Source organism: Rhinopithecus roxellana, chromosome 18, assembly GCF_007565055.1.
Source record: "Rhinopithecus roxellana isolate Shanxi Qingling chromosome 18, ASM756505v1, whole genome shotgun sequence".
In the NCBI taxonomy this organism is placed as follows: Eukaryota; Metazoa; Chordata; class Mammalia; order Primates; family Cercopithecidae; genus Rhinopithecus; species Rhinopithecus roxellana.
In genome coordinates this window covers 46,579,128-46,599,987 of record NC_044566.1, presented here as the reverse complement: position 1 = coordinate 46,599,987, position 20,860 = coordinate 46,579,128, and the positions used below count along the sequence as shown (strand labels likewise).

General features: G+C 34.4%; 2 protein-coding genes and 1 long non-coding RNA gene across 12 annotated transcripts in view; 1 reads left to right on the top strand and 2 right to left on the bottom strand.

Annotated features, from left to right (window-relative positions):
- ZC3H13 (zinc finger CCCH-type containing 13) overlaps nt 1–15,618 on the bottom strand; it is a 102,767-nt gene extending 87,149 nt beyond the window's left edge. For 2 of the 9 annotated variants that reach the window (XM_030922096.1, XM_030922101.1), the window contains exons 1-4: nt 15,536–15,618; nt 8,236–8,361; nt 7,804–7,913; nt 5,006–5,117 (exon numbers count right to left, since the gene is read on the bottom strand). In XM_030922096.1, coding sequence (XP_030777956.1) covers nt 5,006–5,117; nt 7,804–7,913; nt 8,236–8,352 — 339 coding nt within the window. In that variant the 5' untranslated portion in view covers nt 8,353–8,361; nt 15,536–15,618. Of the gene's footprint in view, nt 1–5,005; nt 5,118–7,803; nt 7,914–8,235; nt 8,362–12,771; nt 12,800–15,243 lie in introns of those variants that run through there. The other 7 variants (XM_030922095.1, XM_030922098.1, XM_030922100.1 and 4 more) reach the window with 7 other exon arrangements.
- Nucleotides 15,619–15,675: 57 nt separating this feature from the next.
- LOC104658151 overlaps nt 15,676–20,860 on the top strand; it is a 46,010-nt gene continuing 40,825 nt past the window's right edge. Inside the window, exon 1 of the long non-coding RNA XR_747391.2 lies at nt 15,676–15,802. This is a non-coding gene — a long non-coding RNA (uncharacterized LOC104658151). The remainder of the gene's footprint in view (nt 15,803–20,860) is intronic.
- The window catches only part of CPB2 (carboxypeptidase B2), a 50,974-nt gene continuing 46,139 nt past the window's right edge, over nt 16,026–20,860 (bottom strand). For both annotated transcript variants that reach the window (XM_010358087.1, XM_010358088.2), the window contains 2 exons: nt 18,891–18,978; nt 16,026–16,604 (listed from right to left, as the gene is read on the bottom strand). In XM_010358087.1, the coding sequence (XP_010356389.1) occupies nt 16,420–16,604; nt 18,891–18,978 (273 nt within the window). In that variant the 3' untranslated portion in view covers nt 16,026–16,419. The remainder of the gene's footprint in view (nt 16,605–18,890; nt 18,979–20,860) is intronic.

Sequence of the window (20,860 nt, the reverse complement as noted above, 5' to 3'; positions counted from 1 at the left end):
GGTATCATTTGCATAACAGTGTAAATGCACTTAATGTCAATAAACTGTGCATCAAAAAATTGTTAAAATACTAAATTTTATGTGTATTTTACCACATTAAAAAAATGAAAATAAAAACAGAGATCAATAAAGAAAAATAAACTCAGACCACTGCTCTTGCCCACTTGCTCTGACGTAAGACTTAGGTAAGCAATACTCATAGGGCATCTCTAACTCCTAAACTAGGTATCTTCCCACAATGGCGAATTATCTAATTCTTCCTTGAATGCAGTCACAAAGCTTCTGTTAAGAGATAAGGACGCTCTACAACACCTTTATGTCTCCATCATCAATAAATGCTTGAATATTCTTCCTGACTATATTTAGGGGTCTAATTTTGCTTTCAAAGCTAATTTATCTTTTGCTCTCAAATTCCATAAAATAACAAGTCTCTGTCATACAAAATGAAAATACAATTCCATTTTAATCTGAAAATCTCTACTGATTAAATGCAACTATTTGCTACTGACTACCTCAAATAAGCCTCTCACTTTTCAGTTCCACTGCATTAAGTCTGATTTATATCACCTAGACCAGCCCTTTCCAATAGAAACATAATGCAAGCACTTAAGTAATTTTACAATTCTTTGTTGTAACATTAAAAAGAAAAAAGATAAAGGTAAAATTAAAATATTGATAACATTATTTAACCCAGCATATCCAAAATTATTGTACTCCCAACATAAAATCAACATTTTAAAATTTGAGATATTTTACTTTTTTTTCATACTAAGTCTCTGAAATTCACTATGTATTTTATATTTATAGCACACTTCAATTCAGACTACCCACATTTGACAGCACAGACCTTAGATCAGCGGGGGTTCTCAATCACGGCTGCATATCAGAACCACTTTCCATTAATTCAGTAAGTGAACTTACTAGTTCCAGGGTCTGGAGGTAAACTGGTGAGCAAAACAGATCTCAGCATGTAAGTCTCTTTTCTCTATTGCTAAACTGTGAGTTTGGCACACAAGACCCCTGATAATCTGGTCCTAATCTACTTCAGCCTTCATCTCACATCCACATGTTATCATTTTTATAACCTAGGCACACAGCTTCACAAGTTTCTCAAACACATTAGTCCTTTAAAACTCCTTAAATTTCTTGTGTTGGTTTTCTCTTCTTCCCTCCCCTCTGACACCCCATCTATTCCTTCAACACCAGTCCAAGTGTCATTTTCCCTGAAGCATTCCCTGGTTCTCCAGGTAATTATTTACTCTCTCCATTGTGCATTTTGCTCATATCTTTCTGACATACTATCACATGCTACAGAATTACAAGTTATCCATTTATGAATCTGTCTCACCACAAGATCAGGAGTTATCAACCTCATAATTCAGACACATTGGAGTTGACATCAGTGACAGAGAAGAGGAGGAATTACAGCTAATTTGCTGAAAATCACACCCATTCTATCTTGGCTATGCCTATGTAATCTATTCCACAGTTGCCCTTACCTAACATAGTCCTGATCTTCCTACAGAAATTCATTACATGAAGATCAACAGTCATGTGTTGCAGCAGGAATGCAATAAAAATGATCAGTATCTGTTACCTGTCATATATAACACTAAAAATAATACCAGCTGGGTGTGGTGGCTCATGCCTGTAATCCCAGCACTTTGGGAGGCCAAGGCGGGTAGATCACAAGGTCAGGAGTTCGAGAGCAGACTAGCCAACATGGTGAAACCCCGTCTCTACTAAAGATACAAAAAATTAGCTAGGCATGGTGGCGCACACCTGTAATCTCAGCTACTCGGGAGGGTGAGGCAGGAGAATCACTTGAACCCAGGAGGCAGAGGTTGCAGTGAGCAGAGATCACGCCATTGCACTCCAGTCTGGGAGACAGGGTAAGACTCTGTCTCAAAGAATAATAATAAATAATAATTAATACCCTGGTGTCCTAGCTTATTAACAGTTCTGTTTGAGTTTAGATAGTTTATTACCTAAAACCTGATCACTGTTGAAGCTTACAACTCTATCCCTTCAGTATACACGATGCTCAGTGCCTTTGAGGGCTTTCTCATCTAGGGAAAGCAAGAATCAGGCTTTAAATTTCTTAACAAAATGCCAACTTTACTGTACTAACTTTATTTGATGAACATAAAAACCTTTATGATAAACACCACACTTACATTCAGTTATCTGTCAACAACCTACATCTCCAAGGCTGATGTTCATCTTCTGTACGAGCCTAAAGACAATTTATATTAGAAAATGCTAAGCGCCATTTCAATACCAGTATATACCATTTATTATGCACATGTCCTCATGGAATAGCAAATCATTGACATGTATTTTCTTCACAGCAACACTGACAGCCAGCATTTCCATTTTACAGATAAGGAGACAAGAAGAGTTTAACAATTTCTAAAGTAATATGCTCTAAATATGGATTCCAGATGTTTGCTCCTTATGCTAATAACAATTCATCTAGCAGTATGCTAGAGTCAGTCTGTACTGACTCATAAGAGCTGATTTAAATTTTTAGGAATTCTGGAAGTCACTGTTAAACACCGCCATGATTAAACAAATAAACTGTATTAAAAACAAAGGTAATAATTACTCAGAACTCATAGTAAATTCACTCCTGAGGTTATTTACACTTTGTGTGTTTATAATATACATAATGGGAACACTGTATATAATGTCACTTAGCATGTCTTCCCAACTATGCATTTGTCAGTGATGTCTTTGAAAACTTGAAACTCACCATGGTGGGAGTATTTACATAAAAGAACTGGCAAACCCGAGAAACCATGGCTTTCTTTTTTTCAGAGTAGCTGTACGTTTACCAGAAGACCAATGAGGCATCTCTTATTCTGAATCAATAGGTTATTTCAAAATGTCATACACATGCTTAGTCCCCAACCCAGAAATTCTGATTCAGTAGATTAGGAGTGGAATATTGGCATATGTATTTTGAAAAAGATCTTCCCTGAAAAAGGAATTTTGATAAAAACCTCCAGCTGAGAACTACTTAAGATTTTTAAGATTGTATCTCTGTATCACATTAGACATTAGAAAACTAAATACTTAAAACTATATTATAAGAAATAAGTTTCACAAATTATAATACTGTCAGGGCTTTTTTATCATGGGTCAAAAACAGCCGCAGAAAGCTTCTACATACCTTAAGTGATCAAGGAAGTTGTTGCTTATACAATTCAGTAACTTTCATAAAAAGATAGAGGACAACTAGATATCCACATGCAAAAGAATAAGGCTGAACCTTTACTACGTCATAAATAAAAATTAGCTCAAAATGTATCAAAGACTTAAATATAAGAGCTAAAACCATAATATGCTTCTAAGAAAACATAGATGTAAATCTTTGTGACCCTGGACTAAAAAATAGTTTCTTAGATGACATCAAAAGCACAAACAAGCAACAATAACAATAAAAACAAAAACAGGTAAGTCAGATTTCATCAAATTAAAAATGTACATGTCTTAAAGGACACCATCAAGAATGTGATGCCAACACACAGAATGGGAGAAAAGATCTGCAAGTTATATATACGATAAGGGACTTGTATCCAAAATAAAGAGAGCACTTATAACTCTATAATAAAAAGACAACCCAATTTTTAAAATGGGAAAAGGATCTCCAAAGAAAATATACAAAGAGCCAATAAGTACACAAAAAGATGCTCAACATAATTAGAATCCAAAATGCAAATAAAAACCACAATTAGATTATCATTTCACACCCACCAAGATTGCTATAATCAAAAAGTTAGATAACAAAAGTGTTGATGATGATGTGCAGAAACTAGAACTTTCATATGCTGTCAAAAATGTGAAATGATACAGCCACTTAGTCTGGCAGTTCCTTAAAAGGTTAAACATAGAGTTACTGTAAAACTCGGCAATTTCACTCTTCAATATAAACCCAATAGAAATAAAAACATAGCCATAGAAAAACTTGTACATAAATGTTCACAGCAGCATTATACACAAGAGTCAAAAAGTAGAAAAAGCCCAAATATCCATCACTGACGAGTGGATAAACAAAATGTGATATTATCAATACAATGTAATATTATCTGACAAAAATCAGGAACAAAATACTGATGCATCCCATACTGTTTCATGAACCTTGAAAAACTATGCTAAGTGAAAAAAGCTAGTCACAAAAGATCACATTTTATTATTCCATTTATATGAAATATATAGGTAAATCTCTAGAAAGAGAAAGAGGATTTAGTGGTTGCCTAGGGCTGGTGGCTAGGAGGGCGTCTGCTGAAAAGTTTGGCATTTCTTTATGGAGCAATGAAAATATTCTAAAATTGACTGTGGTGATGGTTTCACAACTCTAATAATATACTAAAAACCACTGAGGAGTACACTTTTAATGAGTGAACTATATGGTATGTGAAATATGGTATGATAAATTTCTAGAAAACAATTAGCTCTGGGAAAGATTTCCGTTCCTGACAAACAATTGTTTTCTTTTATTCAATGAACTACATTATAAATTTTATTTATCTTGGCTTCACTGCCAACAAATTCACAGCTAAAATTTGTGGTCATATTTGCTTTCTTTTATCTCAACTTTCTAGTTCCGTTTGTTAACCCCATGTGTTTTGCTTTCATTGTTTTAATTTGTGTAAGCGTTCTACTGCAAGCCACTTCAATCTTTCTTGGAGCAGATGTGATGGCTGGCTGAATTCTGAAAACTTAAAGATACTCATGACCCTCATCAAGGTACAAAATCCCTACTAAGTTCAGCTTGAGTTCTGCCAAACAATCCCTTTTATCTTAACTACCATAAAGAACTGAACCAATCACAGTTTTCCCAGGGGACTCTTCCCCTCTAAATTACATTATCCATATAGAACATTATAATGCCATATTACACATTTACCATATACTTAGCATACAAATAATATTTAAAATGAAACTTAAATTAACAAATTACTACTGAAGTTTAACTTTGTTTTGGGAAATTCAATCCTACCCTAACAGGTGAGGATGACTCCTCTGTATTTCGTTTCTGGGGCTCAGTGTCCACGTCTTGGCGCTTGTTCTTCATTCTTTCTCTAAGATCCCCTGTAGGTCTTTCTGGTGACCTTTGAACCAAAACACAGAAACAAAACAAAAAACAAAACAAAACAACAAAAATCTATATTTATATATTAATAACATTTTATAAGAATGTATTTATAGAAATAACCTCACAAATCTCAATACACTTTTTCTAACTGACCTTGACTCCTAAATTTCTGAAAAATAATTTCACCTTAAATATTAATATGCAAAACATGACCAACACTTACAGTTTTTCTCCCAATAACATTAAAATTTATATGTTAAATTCCATGAAGTGGCAGGTACTGGTGATGTGAATAAGAAATTATATGTGAACTGATAAAAAGGAACTAATAGGTTGACTTGTTTACCTGTTAATCATATAAGTATATTAGTTACATGTAGGAGCAAAATACAGTAGTAACACAATGTTTTAAACTACAAAGTTGCAAAATTAATCTAGAGGTAGCAGCGTTAACATCTATACATGAAAGACATAATAAGTATTATAAGAAATAAGTTTCTTGTATATACATGCATGTGGTTGGATGTAACATCAACAACTGAGAAAATATTTTATGTGCTTTAAGTAAGATTCAAAGCAAATATAGGAGCTTTATAATTTTTCTTAAATTTTAAATTATTTCAGAATAAAGGATTCAAAGCAATTTTACAACAGTGATTTTCATATTCTGCTGTAAATTTTTTAACTAAAGGAAAAATACATATTTATACTCAACAGTGGTAAGGCTTTATTATTTATACTATAAATTTGACAGTATATGGCTATGCAATTATTTTTACTATCAGTGGCGAAAAAACAAAGGAGAGATGGAAAACACACTGCCTTGAATGACTATTTCTAGAACACCTTTAAAAGAGGGCAAAAGAAGTTAAGGAATGCTCTGTTCCTCTTTGACTACCAAAAAGTACTATATATAAAAAAGATATAAACAAATCACATAAATATTCACATCTATTTCAAGCAGTCACTGAGCAATCAAATCAATTCCTTGATTATATGAATACAAATCATAAGGTTAGTAAAGAAATAATTTGAGCTAATTCACTTTAAAGGATCTCATTGATGTTTACATGCATATTTAATAGATTTATATTAAATGTTTTAACAGTTAAAGCTAAACTAGAAACTGGAATCTCTTATTAAGAACCAGTACTTAAGTGGTCTAAATTATAGTTATGATGTACATGTAAATCCTATGTGCCCCGGTTTCCTTTATATAATGAAACAGTTTAGTATGAACTTGTTTCTATCCTAAACAGCACCCATCAGAGTGAATGTTCTACACACAGCGAATTCTCACTGAATTACTTAAAAGTCTTGTAATATAAACATATAAATAAGCATTTTGCAAAATACACTGCTTTTCTTCTCATCTTTGACTCACATTATGAACTATGTTTTTCCTCCCGACAAAAAAAAGCACAAATACGAAAGAAATTATCAGATGGAAAAACACACACAAAATAGCAAAATTATAATAAATATCCTTTATTCTAAGTCTAGTAATGACATTACTTTTTCCCATTTTAGACAAATTTCTCTGACCATTTTTCTCAAAATGATTGCTTAAATAAAAATTCTGAGTCAGCTAATAAAATTCAAAGATACATTTTAAAATGTATTAAAAGTACAGTATTAATGAAAGCAAAACATTAAAAGTATTGAAATAGTTTCACCAGGTATGTATCTACATGTATATATACAATTAATCACACATATACTACAAACACTAATTTTCCCACATTAACAGAAGTGACAAATGACAATCTAAATACAAATAAAACAGTATTCAGAATCACAAATAAACTAAAATGTAGAATGTTTACATGAAAAGGAAGTTGGCTAATGTTGAGGGTTTGAATTTTAAATTCTCCTAAACAAAATCTACCCATACACTACCCCAAAAAAATCACCCAACTAAAAAAAAAAAAAAAATTTCCAATTGCTAATGTTCAGTTTTTATAGTGTTGCTATGCTATAGCCAAAACAATCAGCATAACCAATTTTGGAACTAGGTAAATTATTTGTTTACCAATCAAGTTAAAACTGTTTCTGTGACAAACTCTATGTATATACATCTTTAAACACCGTAAAATCATCATCATGAGGGAACCAAAAGAAAAATAAAAGGTCTTTATTAAGCAAGTTTAATCTAGCCAAGCCTTTATTAAAGGCAAAACGATGTTTGAAATACGGAGTACATTTATCCACATATAAATACATATTTTCATTAACATACAGTGATAAGGGATTTGGCAAATGCATTTTAACCTACAGAATGTGTGCAAAATTTGAATTCAGAACATCTTAAACAGCTAAAATTATACCCTATTTGAATTTTACTATTTTAAGAGTTAAAAATAGCCTCACTAAAAAGAAATTCAGATACCATGGAATTCTGCTGTCTTAAGCAGCAATTTAATACATAATTTGGGGGAAAAAAGTAAGCCATACACATTTTACAAAAAGATCTACTGTCAAAACAAATAAATAATGAACAAGTAAGTTAATTTTAAAGCAAACATTTTATTAATCTTGAAAATAGTAACAAAAAGATCTTGTCAATCTTCGATCACTGGTAAGACTACCACCAATATAGAAAATCTGACCAAATATATGGTTGTATTTCAGATTTTTACACTAGATAAGTTACAAAAGTCATCTTCTAAGAGTACATGAACAATTCAAAGTTCTCAGTTTACCTTCTATAATTGCTGCTATAACCTTTACCACGAGGTGAAGGGCCATGTACGAATCTACATGTGTTTCCATAGAGGCAGTTGCCAGTCTTCAGCCAGTTACGGCACTGTGTCTAAGAGACAGATATTACTATGTAAATTTCATATTGATTTCTGGAAAAAAAGTGCTAGCGGGACAAAATTAAAACAAATGTTACCAAAATTCCAGCTACCCTGTGATATATTACTCCCCAAATAATAAAAACTTCAGGAAAAATATATGAAAAACCCATAACCTTATCACCTTTTTCACTCTTTTTTATAAAACACACTTTAAAAAATTTACTGAACCAACATTCCTACAATAAAACAACCTGTTCACCTTTATGATACAAATGAGCATTTCAATAATAGAATTCTAAGAGAACCCCTGTGACTATACTAGTGACAACTCACCTCTGCTGTACTGCCAGTGCTGGGTCCAAGCCTCTCAAATACACTGGGTCTTCGGGATGTGCTATCAGATATGGTCTTGGTATTTTCCACTGTGACCTTCCTTCTAATTTTTGACATTTTGTACTACTTTAACCAAAAAAGAAAGAGGCAAAACTGTAAAATTCTTCAGTTTTAAATAACTGAGCCCACAGCTTACAAGTTGATAAAACTATAGGTAACAGTGTAAAATTACAGGAGATTTTCCTTGGGAGATTAAAAAAAAAAAAAAAAAAGGCATAGGAGAGGTCACAGGTAAACAGAGATAATATCTTCTAAAACATGCCTTACTGGTGAATTTATAACAGCTGTGAGATTTGTTGGCTACAATTGCACCTCTTCTGTGGAGTGAATGAATATGATCTCACACAGTGAAGTTTTCATAGTACAATCAACCTCAGAAGATATAGTACAAAACATTTACTTTATAAAAGCTACTTACAAAAATTGCTTCAAAATTTAGTAACTCTATCCTTTAAGAAAAAGTTGTTAACCATCAACCAGTTAACTGAAAAACAGTTATGCTATAGAAAATGGAAAAAAAAATTGGGTGAAACTTTTGACAGCAGAAATTATTTTTCATAAAGTGACAACAGTAGTTATGTTCCAAAAATCAAGTTGAGAAAAATGAACGATATTTTAGTATTTTCTTTGACTTACAGAAGTCAAAGCAATCTGATCAAGCATATTTATTTTCCAGTAACACAAAACCAAACCAAAACAAAACTCAATGTTGATAAAAACAACTTTCAAAACAGGACAGATTGTAGAACTAGAAAAAGTCAAGATATTTCTATAATCTATACTATACTGACATAAAATTCAAAGGTGTTAAAAGTAATTAATAGACTATTTTACCACTATTAGTAATAAGAAAAAAGACAAATTGTAAAAATATTTTTATTTTATTTTATGTTTAAGCTCTGTTAGATTTGATGTAAACATAAAAATATTTTTTAAGGTCCAGGCACAGTGGCTCATGCCTGTAATCCCAGCACTTTGGGAGGTCAAGGTGGGAGGATCATGAGGTCAGGAGATTGAGACCATTGTGGCTAACATGGTGAAACTCCGTCTCTACTAAAAATACAAAAAAAAAAAAAAAAAAGAAGAAAAGAAAATTAGCTGGGCATGGTGGTGGTGGGCGCCTGTTGGGAGGCTGAGGCAGGAGAATGCCATGAACCCAGGAGGCAGAGCTTGCAGTGAGCCAAGATCACACCTCTGCATTCCAACCTGGGTGACAGAGCAAGACTCCGTCTCAAGAAAAATATATATATGTGTGTGTGTATATATGTGTATATATATTTTTATATATGTGTATATATGTATACATATTTTTATATATGTATATATGTATGCATACATATGTATATATTTTATATATGTATATATACATATGTATATATTTTTATATATGTATATATACACATGTATATATTTTTATATATGTATATATACACATGTATATATTTTTATATATGTATATATACATGTGTATATATTTTATATATGTATATATACACATGTATATGTATTTCATATATGTATATATATTTATATATGTGTATATATAAATATGTATGTAAATAACACATTCAAAAACTGAAACTATAGTAAAAATCTAATCCAATGACATAATTGGGTAATTCAACTAGCGATGCAAGTATCAGATAATGATAGTATGATATTATGACATTAGAAAACAATATTAAATTCTAGACCAAGATACAATCCAGAGCATACACTACTGTGGGAAGAGGGTAGAAACTGCCTCGCAAGGGAAAGGAAAAAAAAACCATACTATATCCCACTTTATACAAACTAAATATTAGTTGAAATCATATCAATCATCAAAAGTTACTAGAATGAACCATAGCAGCTAAAAAAGTTTCATTTAGTCTCTATAAAGATCACAAATGTTCTTTAATGTGGTTTCAAAGTAAACACATATTACTTTAAAGGAAATTAAATCGTGGTAGTACCTAATTGAAACAGCAATAAAAAATTATAAACAATGTTTGGTTCAATGAGGTACTGCAGCTCAATTTTTAAAAGAATCCAAAGAATAAGAACAACATTTGATAAATAAAAGGTGGTGCATCAAGGAAGGAAAATATGAAATAATATATGGTGATTTTAAACTAGAAAATCTATATTCTTCTTAATATAAAATGTAATAATTCTTTTGATATAATAGCAATTAATTTTTAATGATTTTAAAAAGAGAATTATGTCACAGTAATTATAAATTTAAGAATCAGTGGAGAGCATCACATAAACAATAATTGGCTGCAACACAAAATCACTTACATATTAATTGTTCTCCAAGTAAGGAACTACACACCATTCCTACACACTGGTGTTAACATTATAAGACAATCTTTGATTTAATTTTTCTTAGACTCATTCTCAGTCGAAATGTGAACATACAGAGAAGCTGGTAAAATTTCCTATTATCTACTTGATTTACTGAGCATAAAAAAACTGAAAGCTAAGAGAAGTGGAGCTAAGAAAGATCTAGAAAATGTAGAGCTTTCATTAACTGAGAAAAACACTTTTTTAACAACATATATCCAAGCATGATTCAGTAAAAAGTAAACGTATCACACAACGTATAAGAAGTTTCAGAAAAACATAAAGTTTCATTATATATTGCTATATTAATATACAAATATACAGTGTAATCCTCTACCATTAATTCAATTTTTAAAACATTTCTTAATAAACAAAATTGAATAGGTTCCAAAATTTCCTTAAATTTCAAAACAGGCACACCATCCCACCACACTGCCTCAAGTGCATTAACATTAATTTTTTATTTTTCCCTCCACTGTCACTGGAAATGAGTTAGTTCTGCCCCTAACATCTCTACTACCCCCAACATGCCTCCATTCCCAGCACAGTCTTCCTCAAAAATTTCAATGGTAATGGTTTCCAGTTAGGACAACAGGCTATTTATTACTGTACTTATTATACTTAAAACATTGGTCATCTATCATCTCCTTTCTTTTTATTTTTTGAGGGTTCCAAGTATTAACTCTACAGTTTCTTTTCCTGCTCTGTCCTCTGTTGCTTGATTCAGCACTACTCTCCTCCCTTGACCTACTGCTTTACTGGTCTGAGAGCTGCTCTCCAATCCTAGACTCCCTAACACAAACTCTGAAGAATTCAAGGGTTTGGACTTGCTATGAAAGACTTGAGAGAAGACTAATGATCCACCTCCTCACCTCCGTCACCCTACCCCCATATTCTTTGCACAGAGACAAAATTGCTTTTACCAGTGACATCAAGAACTATTCAAGATTCATCTACATAGTAATTATCCCAGGAATTTCACTTCCAGCTACTACTGTACTGAGTCTTCCAATTTAGGGAAGAAATGAAATTAAGTAAAAATGTGGCAAAAAAAAAAAAAAAAAAAAACCACACAAAAAAACAAAATGTGGCCGAGCGCGGCGTCTCACGCCTGTAATCCCAGCACTTTGGGAGGTCAAGGTGGGCGGATCACGAGGTCATGAGATTGAGACCATTCCTGGCCAACATATCGAGACCATCCTGGCCACCATGGTGAAACCCCGTCTCTAAAAAATACAAAAATTAGCTGGGTGTGGCGGAACACACCTGTAATCCCAGTTATTCGGGAAGCTGAGGCAGGAGAATCACTTGAATCCAGGAGGTGGAGGTTGCAGAGAGCTGAGATCACACCCTTGTACTCTGGCCTGGCCACAGTGTGAGACTGTCTCAAATAAATAAATAAATAAATAAATAAATAAATAAATAAGATGTTCTCTCCTTTTTCTCAGAGTCCAAGAGTACCAGACTTTGCCCTGAAGTAGCACTGCATCGGAGTACAAGGTCTGGTTTACAGCAAGGTCCTGGACAGAACATTTAAAACAAGAATAATAACAACAATAATACACAAACACACACACATATATTCTTAATAAAATGTTCTTTAGTGTGATATATGTGTGTGTGCATAAAACATCTGGTGAAAAAAGTAGAAACTGAAGATTTCTAACTGAAAGAATTCTTCTGATCATCCATGTAAAAACTTCCACAAGTAGTCAACAATAAAAAGTCACTTAAATATTACTAATGAGACATTCATGAGGTTGAATAAACAAAATGCTTCATGCTTGCAAAGAACACAATATATAACGTTAAAAATCCCATTTGTCTAAAAATATATACATTATCTACAACAGAAAAACATTTCCTTTTACATATATTAAAACTAAACGTTACCAACTAATGTGACAATTAGAATTTTCAATCCTATTTAAAACTTTGGGCCCATAAAGGAAAATGAACACCACAACAGTTAAAATGTAGATTTTAAGCGGGGGAAAACTTTTTCAAATTATGTCTGAACAGGCCTGAACATGAGAAGTAAATGCTTCAAAGTATATGAGAAAAATTAGAAACAATAAGATAAAAATGTAAACACTAAAGTCTTTCCTATCATAGAGAACAGAAATTGAGGTCATACAAATAACTTACGAATTTACTCTTCTATGAAGGTTTTCCTCCATTTTTGTTTTCAAATTATTGTTTGGTTTAAGTTGCCATCACACTTGCGCCCACACCATCAAGTCTTTCCCAAACAAGAGCATTATCAAAGACAGTGGCACTAGTGAAAGTCTATTCCATTATTTTCCTATTTCTCCTCTCCATTTGCAGAGTAAATGAATATCTGAAGTATTTATAATCTCTTTTCAATTAAAAAAGAAAATAGAAAAAGAAAAAGAAAATCCGGGACACAAAGTTTGAGTCTATTAATAAAGACACAACAAAAGAGGGTCTTAAATGGGAACTGCTCCCTTGCCCCGGAAAACTTAGAATAACACTGTACTCAGAGGTTCACATTATAATTATGGCTGAGAAAGGAGAAGCATACAAAAGGGTCTCTTCTTGAATAATGCCTCCAGGAGCTCAATTACTAAAATCTTGTCAATAAACACATATCCATTCTAGTATCTTCACTTCAATCCATAATTAATTATCTTTTTCATGTCTCATCTACTGGAAGCATAAGTGAAAGCATAACACTTTAATCTGGATGAGTAGTGGCATAATATTAGGAAATGTTCAAATGATTAGGCAATTAAAATCACACGAATGTACTAACTAGTAGGATAAATCCCTATATTCTGAATTTATAAGATTAAAAAGGTGATACTAAAAATAAGGTACCTTCACATTTATACTTCTTACTTTTAGAAAGAAAAAATTAAGTTTATTTGATGCGCAGTTTGAGAGAACTTTTTAAAAAGGACTTTCTAAAACGAACTTTCGGATTGCTTCCGTAAATTTAATACTAAAACAATTCCAAACGAAATTCCAAACACAACTGACAGAACTAAGCTGACTACATAGGAATTAGCAAAGCAACACTGTAGCACTATGCAGAAAAAACAATTTGTTAAAAAGACTGTGCACAGAGGACATCCCGTGCTGGTAGCTACTCTAAAGTGAACTAAAAAGAACTGCAAACATACAAAAATACAAAAAAAAAAAAAAAGAAAAAAGAAAGACTGTATATCAACAGCAGTGAATGTTTCAACTACTACTAACAGCTGAAGAAATAGCTCCACCTCTATATGAGATGGAGTTGGGAGAGATGAGGAGATGGGGAGACTAACATCCACTGAAAATCAACTCTCTAAGTAAACGTAAGTTAAACAATGTGTTTCCTCTATGTAAATGCCAATGCATATTATAAATAAACACTGATGACATTACAATTTTAATAATTTGTATAGATGTTAAGATACATCCACTTGCTGGATTTTAGTATGTTGAATTCATATTACAAATATGAAAATCATATAAGCTTGCAAATCTCAAAATATGCAATGTTCATTTAGAATGACCAGTAATCAGGAAGCCAGTAAGAGGCATACATTTGATAAAACTGAATCCTACCAGATGCACACAGTGAAAGCCTTAGTTTCACAGTGTAACTATTTTTAAAGCCACAAATTGTTACAAGCTTGCATCAACTTTGCTAGTCTCTAGTTGAAACTGTCATCTGTTACAATCCAAATAGTTCATTAAGAAATTAGAAATTATTTGAAAATCTATAGATTGTATTCACAAAACGCTCCAATATATTGTACTAAAGCCAGCAATTTCAAATGTTACAAGAACTAGACCCCGCTAACTGGCACCATATACCCATAGACTGAACTGCATTAAATATTCTCCAACGGTATCGCGGACTTTGAAACCCTGAGGTGTAAACATATTTTCCAAACTTTTTAAACTACTTTAAAAATCCAAAAATCTTAAGAGACCTCATACTCCCAAAGTAGTTCGAATTACCTGAAAGCCCCATAGTATAACCAAATACCTTAAGACTACCCTTCACTAACAAGATCTTACCACTATAATTCAAGTATTACCAACTCTGTATAATTTTCAAACCACATAAATTGCGTTAGCCTATTATAGAGAGATAATGCCGCCAGACTCTCTCCTTTCATTGCACTTTCCCCCGTTTCTGACAGTTGCCAAAACTAACTACCTAAAGCATATGAAGATAAAGTAGCACTCAATTCCCAGGACCTAAATCGTTATCACTGCTGAGGAAGGAAAAAAAAAGACCAATCACAAGTAAGACGTTTTGCTCTAACAGATCTGGAATGCGTATAGAGGAAGATCTAAATTCAAGCGCAAATTGCTGCACTCTTCCATCGCACACACATACGAATACCACACAAGGGTTCCCGTGCTTACATCAAATGGTAACGAAGGGCACAGCCTATTGTGCCAGATCATAAACAGAATCATAAACAGAGCGAGAAATTATATCTGAGCACCCGGGGCTATTGCAGAGTTAAGGGTGGGATGCTCAAGGAAAGCTCAAAATCCCAGTGACTCAAGCGAAGATGGGGGATAACTGGGCCTCCACATTCCGGGTCTGCCCAATGCCTTTCCCCAGATACCCACACCAATTCACAGAACGCTTACTTCCTCCCCAAGCTCCCTTCGCAAGTGCAGTCCGGAGGCACCACCGCCGCCGCCGCTCCGAGGAGCCGGGGAGGAGACTCTCTGTCCCCGCGCCTGGACCCAGGAGGACGACGACGAGGAGAAAGCGGTGCGCGCGCGGCTCCCGGGAACCGGCCCTCGGCTAGCGAGTGGCTCCCGGGATGGCTGAGAAGCAGAACCCGCCCGCTGCCTCGCCAGGGTCAAGCGAAACTCGGTCGTAGGAAGAAAAATAACGAAGAGATTGTAGATTAAGAAAAGGCAACAAAAACACTACCAGGCCGCTAGGAGGACCGCCTCAAAACGCCACCGGAAGTCAGAGGTTTGCCCTGTTCCTCTACAGACCCAGGCAGCTTCCGGCCGTCAGATTAGTCGTCAGTGCGCAGACACCGCCCTCCGTGGACACGCCCTCTAGGCGTAATGTCCCATGCGAGGAGTGAGAGTGCTGCGGCACGTGGAAATAGAGTCCGTACTCTGTGAGAGATGCTGGGAGAGGAAACTGGGAGCCCGGGAGAACTAAAATTCCCAATTAAAGTGAATTTAAGTGAGTTTTCTCTTTTTATTACGTAATTCCTTGCCATAAACTGCTGTTGTAAATGCGCAAAATGCGGCGTTTGTTGTTGACAGTACCTAGAGCCATTCATTCATTCGTTCAACAGTGTTTATTGAGCAGCTGATCTAGAATAAGAGGCTATGTTTGTCGTTTTTGACACCCCTCCCCTTCCCGGGTCATCGCCTAATTACCGTGGAGCAAACGGAATGCATGGTTGTATTTCTGAAGGCACAAGCAGAAATTTATTGAAAATTTGGAGCAGAAATCTTTAATGTACTTCTGACCACCCTTCCTTTTATTGAGTAGGATCCAATGATCAGCATGAAACTTGTTATTAAACTTGCTTGAGATGGCCAGTCAAACGTCGGAAATCAAAGAAAAAGTAGGTAGCTAGACTTTTAGAATTTTTTTTGAAAGGTAAAAAGACATGAACCCTTGTCTGCCTTAATGTCAAAGTAGCACTTATTAGGTTCTCTGACAAAACCAAGGTATGGGAAAATGTTTTATCGAAACTACGGATAAAACTTAAAAATAATCTGATACAATGATTTGGTCTTGCTGGAATCAGTAAATTAAAATACGAAAGCAGAATGATAAAATCAAGGGCATTAAACATTCCTAATGACATGCCAAGCTATTTTAGAGACAGCGGCAAAAGCGTCTTTACAAGTGGGTTTGATGTAACGCTCCGGCAGCAAGAATCCGTATTTGCCCGTATCTCGAAGTTCAATTGTAAACGAATATTTGATGCCCAAATCATAGATCCAATCGTCCGCACCTCCAGGAGCTAGGTCTAAAAGAAGAAGAAAGAAATTGTTGAAATATAGATTTTTCAAATTAATTAACAAACTAGGAATTGTTTCATTTAAATGTTTGTTTGGATACCTTTAGATTTTTTTTCAGTTTTTAATTAATATAAACAATTTTACAATGAGTACTCTTGTTTATACATAATTGCTTCTTTGTCTCTTTAGAATATTTTTCCCTAGAATAGATTTGCTAGTCTAAGGCTTTGCACTTTTTGCAATTATGACATGTTCCCAAATGGACATCAAAAGAACTGAATTAATTTACCTCCACAAGCAGGGTATGAATTTGCCCGCTTCCCCTTCCCATACCATCAATAGGAATTATGAATTCTGATAATTTTATGGGTGAAAAATAATATCCAACTGTCTTAATTTATGTTTTTTTGATTATCAGTTAGTTGCACATTTTGTTTGGCATATTTATTGGTTTTTATATTTCCTATCAATTGTCCTTACTCATTTGTCTACTTGGTTCATTTTATCAATTGCTTATAAAAACAACATTAGGCCGGGCGCGGTGGCTCAAGCCTGTAATCCCAGCACTTTGGGAGGCCGAGACGGGCGGATCACAAGGTCAGGAGATCGAGACCACCCTGGCTAATGCGGTGAAACCCCGTCTCTACTAAAGAATACAAAAAACTAGCCGGGCGACGAGGTGGGCGCCTGTAGTCCCAGCTACTTGGGAGGCTGAGGCAGGAGAATGGCGTAAACCCGGGAGGCGGAGCTTGCAGTGAGCTGAGATCCGGCCACCGCACTCCAGCCTGGGCGACAGAGCCAGACTCCGTCTCAAAAAAAAACAAAAAAAAAACATTAATGTTATCAGTTTTGTTTGGCATGTAGACCTTTTTTTCTTCTTTCATTCATTTCTCCTTTCATAAGGAATTTTTTCTCCTTACTGAGCTTTCAACTTAGTTTATGCAGGGTTTTCACAGGAAAATATATGCTGTACCTGGAATTTACTTTGGTGAAAGGCATATTAATAATCCAATTAATTGTTTTTCTAGGTAACTTGTTAGGTTTTCCAACCCCATTAATTGAATAATCTGACATTCTTTTTTTTTTTTTTTTTTTTTGAGTGCTAAATTGAGTCCAGGATTATGGCAAAGTCTGACCCAAAATTTTAATTTATAATTTTAGCATCTAGATTATCTAGTACAGTTTGGGGAGCATCACACGAAAGCTACAATTTCCAGAAGACTTGTTGCAGTTTAATGCATGTTAACTAAAATGTGTACACATTTAGTGTTCATGCTAAATTCAGTTTTAACCTTTTTTGAGATGGAGTCTCGCTCTGTCACCCAGGCTGGAGTGCAGTGGCGCAATCTCGGCTCATTGCCACCTCCGCCTCCCAGGTTCAAGTGATTCTTATGCATTAGCCAACTGAGTAGCTGGCATTACAGGCGCCCGCCACCATGCCCAGATAATTTTTGTATTTTTAGTGGAGATGGGGTTTCACCATATTGGCCAGGCTGGTCTCGAACTCCTGACCTTAGGCGATCCTCCCACCTGGGCCTCCGCAAGTGCTAGTATTACAGGCGTGAGCCACCACACTTTGCCTCTTTTTGTTTTTTTTCTGATCATTAAAAAAAAAAAAAAGGAAAAACCTGGATTTGGCCTTCAGGCTGTCATTTTCTGATGCCTGGTTACAGATTTATTTTTCTGATCCTCTTTTCCCATCTCCCTTCAAACTTCAAAAGGGCAAAATCAGTGTGTCCTCCCACTGTGTGTAGATAGGAGTTACTCACTAAATATCTTTCAGCAAAAATTAATCAAAACTTTTTGTTAAGAGAGTCACAAGCTCTTGTATGTGTAATATATGTTAAAGACAATCAACTGTAATGTGTTATGAGCTAATACTCTTGGGGGCAGGCTAACGCTAAAAAACACTTGATGCAAATGGTATGCACTAGATTAGTGTAGGGTACAACCTGCACAACCTTCCATGGTGGCCCTGGGGATCATACAAAAGTTTTATGAACTAGTTTCTGCTTCACTCAACTATTATGATGCCAATTCTGTAATTCCTACTCTATTGCAATAAATATAATTACTTAAATAGCATTTTGGCTTCTTTTTAGGAACTCATTTATTAATATAGCTTTGTTTAGCATTGTCATCGCTATTATGCTTCTGTTTCTAATTATTACAATTCAGTTGTATTACATGTGACCCTATTTAATTCGGAAAAATTAAATACACAAAGAAAAACAGATCACACAGATTTCTTTAGTAGCTCAAAGTTCTCTAAGATCATAAGAAGAAATACTTACATAAGGTTTCTGAGCCATGGCCATGTGTATACCTGATATTTTTACTGGTTTTCTGAATAGCACGAACTGCTTCACTGGCTACTCGAGACTGAAAGCAATAACATATGGAATTTCAGTTAATGTGCAGCTTTGAAACATGACAAGTAGAAGTTTCCAAAAAACAATCATACATTAATTTAATCAAAATGTACATGTAGAAAATCTAGATTCATCTAAAAGGCAAATAAATAAGATAAACAAATTAAAAATGTGCACTTTATGGTAATCACAATTGGGTGGCTTTAAACATAAACTATTTCAATATATTGAAATTTTAATTTGCAGAAAAAAATCGCATGCCTTTTTGGGAATTCATTTATTATGGAAAATGAAGTATAACTGTATTTCAAAGGCTTAGAGGTACTCCATTTCTGAACAAAATTATCACCAAACTTTAAATCCAACCTCTCTAAACACATACATACACCTAATGCATGCATGATTCACTTCTTATCCTTCTCACAACTTCTATTTTCTTCTTGTGTAAAATGTCTAATGACTTCCACAGATTCATCAAATCAAAAAAGATTATGCCTCTGGTATGGAGCAGGATAATAACTAGACCCCCATTTGACTTCATTTTGTTCTAGCTTATAAAAATCTATTCTGAAGTTCTCACTTATCTGGAACTTTTCTGAAATTGGAACTAGCATCATGGTATATACACTGTCACCTTCTTGAAAAACTCAGATTTATCAGTGGATATTATTTTATGCCATCTCTTTGTTCAAAACATAAGTTTTAATGGAACCCCATTGTCTACAGAATGAAATACAAGTTTATCTGACAGTCACACCCCTTCAGAAGCCAACCTAATCTTCTTTCTGATGGTATCACCCTCCACTTTTGCATCCTCTTATGGGGAACACCAACTTCTCTGCTTGGAAGGTCCTCCCTTCCCTGTCTGCCTATAGAAATCCTCTTTCAATGCCTGTCTAAAATGTAGCTGATCTTTGACATCAACAGCACTTTATTATTCATAGTTTTTTTTTCCCCCTTAATAGACTGTAAATTTCTCAAGGACAGTAACTACTTTATCTCCTCGCTTATCTCAGCATTTCCCTCTGAATGCATTAATGAAGTCCCTTGATATTCTAGTTAGAAGTGAGTTGTACTGTCTGTGCCACTTATTTAGTAGTTACTCTGTGTCACCTTAGAGTACAGCTATTTGTAACATTTGCTAGTGGTTGAGCTCCCTAACCATAACACATTCTCTTAAAAGGCAGGATTTTACCTAATGCTTCTTTAAACATCCATTGACAAGGTATTTTACACGTAATGGCTCTCATCAAATATGTGTGCTGACAGTAATGCAAAAAAAAAAAAAAAAAAAAAAAAAAAAGCATAATTAGACTAATTATATTTCCCAAATCATGATAAATTTCCTTTTATTTCTTCAAAGATAATATTTTAAAAGGTGCTTTCCTTAAGAGTTTTCCCTTGAGAAGAAAAAAGCTCAAGTATCAAGTACGTTTATGTTCTAAATGGGCTACTTTCAGAAAATGCAAACAATCTTATATTTGTCATCAGCAATTGCTAGCTCCTGTAATGTGACTATATTTTATTCTGTTAAGAGAGCCAGAAAAAAAAAAATGTGTCACTAAGAAACAAGCTACTACCTAAAAATTAGTCCCTTCCCAAGAATGGGGCTGTTGATGTAACACTTCCACTGTCTGAAGAGCATCTGCAATGAGGATTTGTCGAAGCCTAGCTACAATCCTTCAAGAATCCTTGCATCTTTTGCCATCAACCCAAACATACAGTATCTTGGGCTAAAAAGTGCTCAGGGAGTATCAAATTGTGTGAGTCCTCTTTGAACTTCCTTTATTGTCCGTTATGTTCCTAAAACAGACTCTTGCTTCAGTGCTAAAATTGGGGGTACTTTAATGGGACCAAAACCCTGAGGGTTCAGGAAGTCAGGGCATGAACAA